The sequence below is a fragment of the Lipotes vexillifer genome, unplaced genomic scaffold (assembly GCF_000442215.2).
Source record: "Lipotes vexillifer unplaced genomic scaffold, Lipotes_vexillifer_v1.1 scaffold217, whole genome shotgun sequence".
In the NCBI taxonomy this organism is placed as follows: domain Eukaryota; kingdom Metazoa; phylum Chordata; class Mammalia; order Artiodactyla; family Lipotidae; genus Lipotes; species Lipotes vexillifer.
The window spans coordinates 171565-175750 of NW_006788200.1; the positions used below are offsets into that span (position 1 = coordinate 171565).

The 4186-nt window shown below is 54.0% G+C and overlaps 1 protein-coding gene across 1 annotated transcript; it reads left to right on the top strand.

Annotated features, from left to right (window-relative positions):
* Positions 1 to 1425: 1425 nt before the first annotated feature.
* CSF2 (colony stimulating factor 2) lies at positions 1426 to 3826 on the top strand. Its single transcript, XM_007461323.1, has 4 exons — positions 1426 to 1607; positions 1708 to 1749; positions 2484 to 2609; positions 3392 to 3826. The coding sequence occupies exons 1-4, from the start codon at positions 1449 to 1451 to the stop codon at positions 3497 to 3499; spliced, it is 435 nt and encodes a 144-aa protein (XP_007461385.1). The 5' UTR covers positions 1426 to 1448; the 3' UTR covers positions 3500 to 3826.
* Positions 3827 to 4186: the final 360 nt, after the last annotated feature.

A 4186-nucleotide genomic window follows, 5' to 3' on the forward strand; every position in this document is an offset into this window, starting at 1 on the left:
CTCTGGGGCCCAGAAGCTCCCAGTGTGGGGACATTCTCCAATATCAGAAGGGCACCTGCAGAGGCATGGGGGCTCACACAGATGCACCTCATGTAAAACATCCTCCCCTCCTGACACATCTCTAAGTGCAGACATCAACCACCCTGGCACACAGACACTCAGAAACGTAAGTGTGTGGACCCATATCCCTTCGACCACAAAACTCATGGCATGGGGAAGTAAACACCAACTCGTGCTGTGCTCTCCAAAGTCCATTGTGAAAATCAAACACTTGTCAGCCCCTCAAGAGCCTGTGACTTTTCCAGAAGCAGTTTTTGTTCCAGAGGGAGGCCTCTGGAGCTGGAGGTGGGCTGGGGCAGGGGCCACATAGGAAGCTAAGCCCAGAAGACCTTGGTTGAAAAGTCATTGTCCCCTGTACCTCCTGTGGATGCAGCCATGACCCTGTTGGTGCCTAATGCCTGCCAGAGGCTGTAGCTAGCAGCACAGTGCCCACTTCAGAGGGGACAGTCTGCCCTGCAGAGGGAAGCGAGGTTCACGTAATTCAAGGGAAGAGTCACTCAGCAAGGTGGAGTTGGAGACAGGATTTGAACTCAGAACACTGACCCACCCCCACTGAGAGCCCCAACTCACTTCTGCAGCTTGGGAGCTGAATATGGCTGTGTAAACCAGGATTGTTGCTGTTAGATGAGATCTTACCATGGAGGAATGTTCTGGAATCTTGCTGGCTGGACTTGCACATGGTTGTCATTCCCTCAGCTCACAGGGGCTGTGGGGCAGAGGTTCCTGGCTGGGAACAGCTTGCCGACTGCTCTGGGTCCTTGGTGGGAGATGAGGTGAGCTGTCACAGGACTATGTCATTTGGCTGGAATCTGCCTAGGTGGACAGTGGGGCAGGCGAGAGTCCTCCTCACACTCATATCTCACTGTGGCCATAGCTACGGGCTCTAGGAAGAGAAGGGGAGGCTGGAGTTGGAATGGGCCCCAGTGTGGCACAGCCGGCCCAAAGGTCTCTTGGGATAACAGGCAGGATGGGAAGCCGGGGAGGAGGGTGGGGGTAGGAGCTCGATTCAGTGTCTCCCAGGCCCCGCCCCCCAGCCACTTCAGGCCAGGAAGTCCAAGCTGTGCCCAGAGGCCCCTCAGAGGGAGGGGGAAGACTTGGCAGTTCAGACTGCCCAGGAGGGCTGGAGAACGCTCAAGAAGGCAGGCAGGTGGGCTGCCAATTCTTGGAAAGACTCATTAACGAAAACCCCCAAAGGCTGACCACCTTGGGGAAAGGCTCACCTTTCCATGTGTAGCCGATAAGGGCCAGGAGATTCCACAGTTCAGGTAGTTCCCCCACCTCCCTGGTGTTTTGTGGTCACCATTAATCATTTCCTCTAACTGTGTATATAAGAGCTCTTTTGCCAGTGAGCCCAGTGCTCAGAGAGAAAGGCTAAAGTCCTAAGGAGGATGTGGCTGCAGAACCTGCTTCTCCTGAGCACTGTGGTCTGCAGCACCTCCGCACCCACCCACCCACCCAGCCCTGCCACCCGGCCCTGGCAGCATGTGGATGCCATCAAGGAGGCCCTGAGCATTCTGAACCACAGTAAAGACACTGCTGCTGTGATGGTGAGTGAGGGAGGGAGCACAGGCCATGTCTGAGTCACCTCACTGGCCTGGATCTGGCATGCCTGTCAGCTTGATAACACAACATTTTCCTTTTCTACAGAATGAAACAACAGAAGTCATCTCTGAAATGTTTGACTCCCAGGTAAGATACCTCTCTGACACAACTTCTCAAAGGCCTCGGCCCTGGGGAGTGACTCTATTTTAGATGGACTGTCACAGGGTTGTCCACTTTCTCTCCAGTCAGCTGGTTGCCAGAAGGAGGGTTGCTCAGGAGGCCACTGGCTTTGCCCTGTGGCAGTCATGTGAGCTTCTTTATTAGCTGACCAGCCATGGACAGACCTAGCATTCAAGGGGCTAGGGGTCACCAGGGGACAGGAGGGTAAGTGGGGGTTATGTCATGAGACAGGAGATGTGGACATGGAGCACTCACTGTGGCCTGAGACCAAGCCCTGTGGACACGGTGCTGGCTACTGACAGGCACAGAAGGGTTTCAGGAACAAACTTTGCTCACACAGCACGTCTGGGCGAGGGTCCCTTCCTCCTTCCCCCTGAATGCTGGGAGGACAGTGACCTCTTTTTTCTGGGGACTGGGACCCTCTTGAGATGCCAGGCCAAGGGAATGTGGCTGTACTGGCTGAGAATGGCCTGAGCTGAGTGGTGAGGATGAGTCAGACTCGTGCCTGCAGTGGACAGGGGGACAGGGCAGTGTGTATAACCGGGTCCAGCCTGAGATTAGTCAGGAATAATCCTGTGCCCCTCCCAGGCCCTGCTCTTGGGAGATAGGGATGAGAACAGGAAGGAGTGATGGGGAGGTTGTCCTGTGCCTACCAGAGCACACTTGGCCACTGCTCACCAAAGAACGGACATTTCCCCCAGGAGCCGACATGCCTGCAGACTCGCCTGGAGCTGTACAAGCAGGGCCTGCGGGGCAGCCTCACTATTCTCGAGGGCCCCTTGACCATGATGGCCAGCCACTACAAGCAGCACTGCCCCCCGACTCAGGTGAGTGCTCACATCAGGTCCCCAAGCGGGAAGGTCTCATTCTAGGAGGGTGGAGGAATGGTTGGGGAGAGACCTTTGGCTGTGGGTGTTCACAACCCCAAAGGGTTTCTGAGTCAACAGATTTTTAATGACTAGCCCCTCCTGAGAGGGAGCAACTCTAAGAGTTAAAACCCTGGACTCGAGAGCCTATGGCACTCCCTAGTGGGAGCTGCTACTATATTATTACCATTAATGAGGTCAGAGGTGAGGCAAATACAAGGAAACTCAAGACCTGCCTAAGGCCCAGATGAAGTTCTGGGGCCCAAGTGCCACCTCCTAAAAGCACTTTCCCCTGGCCCCTCCTGGGATGCCTGGATTGCACGGGAGCAAGGAGGAAAGCTTACCTGAAATGGAAAAAGGCCCCAAACATTCCTTTCCTGTGGGAAAAGAGTGAGGCCTGTGGCCTTGACTCCTGCCCCTTCTGGGCTCCTAGAGACAGCCTGGGCCCAACTGCTGTGCCCTGGCCTGGGACCAAAGAGACAGTGGCCCAGCTGCCCAGCAGACCAGCCTCCGGCTTGCACTTTATCAGGCCCCTGGCCCCAGCTGCCATTGACAGAGCTGTGCACCTTTTGGGTGACACATGGGTGGCAGCCTGTCACCTGACCCAGGTCAGCAGGTGGGCCCCAGACAGGCCTTCTGGCCTCTGAGTTCTAAGAGGCAGCACAGAAACATGCTGATGCTTCCCCCACATTACCCACTCATGCCTGGACTCAACTTTTATTTTTTTTCTTTTCTTTCTTAAGGAAACTTCCTGTGAAACCCAGATTATCACCTTTAAAAGTTTCAAAGAAAACCTGAAGGATTTTCTTTTTACCATCCCCTTTGACTGCTGGAAGGCAGTCCAGAAGTGAAGCAGGCCAGACCGGCCAGAAGCCAGCCTGGGAGCTTACCTCACAGATCACTGCCCTCCCATCCACAAAGAGCCAAACAAAACTCAGGATCTTCACCCTGGAGGGACCACAGGGTGGGCCAGGGCTGTAGGGAGCACAGACTTGCTCTGGGCCATGTCGACCCTGATACGGGTGTGGTAGGGGAAACAGGAGATGTTTTACACTGGCAGGGATCAGTAATATTTATTTATATATTTATGCATTTTAATATTTATTTATTTATTTATTTAATTTCACACCCCATATTTATTCAAGATGTTTTACCATAATAATAAATTATTAAAAATCTGTTTTTATTTGTGCAGTTTTTCAGTTTGTTTTCTACCATGAGCGACCGCTCAAGGTGCTCTCCTTTACCCAGGTCAGGGAGGGGAGGAAGCTGGGAGTTGGGGCAGGGAACAGGGGCCTGCAGCAGATCAGGCACAATTGGACAGGCAGTGCTGTCAGAGCACAGGGGAGGTGACAGCCCTCCTGGGTGTAACATTCTGCACATCTGGACATGCTTCCATGGATGCTCAAAGCTTCCCACCCCAGAGAGAGGTTTCCAGGTTCACTTGGAAGTCCAAGTAACCCAGACAGTGGGAATCTTGCTCCAGAAAAGAGGGATCATCCTTCCTGGGCAGGCGGGGGGTTCCTGGGCTTGGCTGG

Excerpts from the sequence above, each read along its gene's own strand:
- CSF2 (XM_007461323.1), top strand. The coding sequence starts at position 1,449 with ATGTGGCTGCAGAACCTGCTTCTCCTGAGCACTGTGGTCTGCAGCACC. Across the intron at positions 1,608-1,707 it reads AAGACACTGCTGCTGTGATG|AATGAAACAACAGAAGTCAT; the intron begins GTGAGTGAGGGA and ends CCTTTTCTACAG. Across the intron at positions 2,610-3,391 it reads AGCACTGCCCCCCGACTCAG|GAAACTTCCTGTGAAACCCA; the intron begins GTGAGTGCTCAC and ends TTCTTTCTTAAG.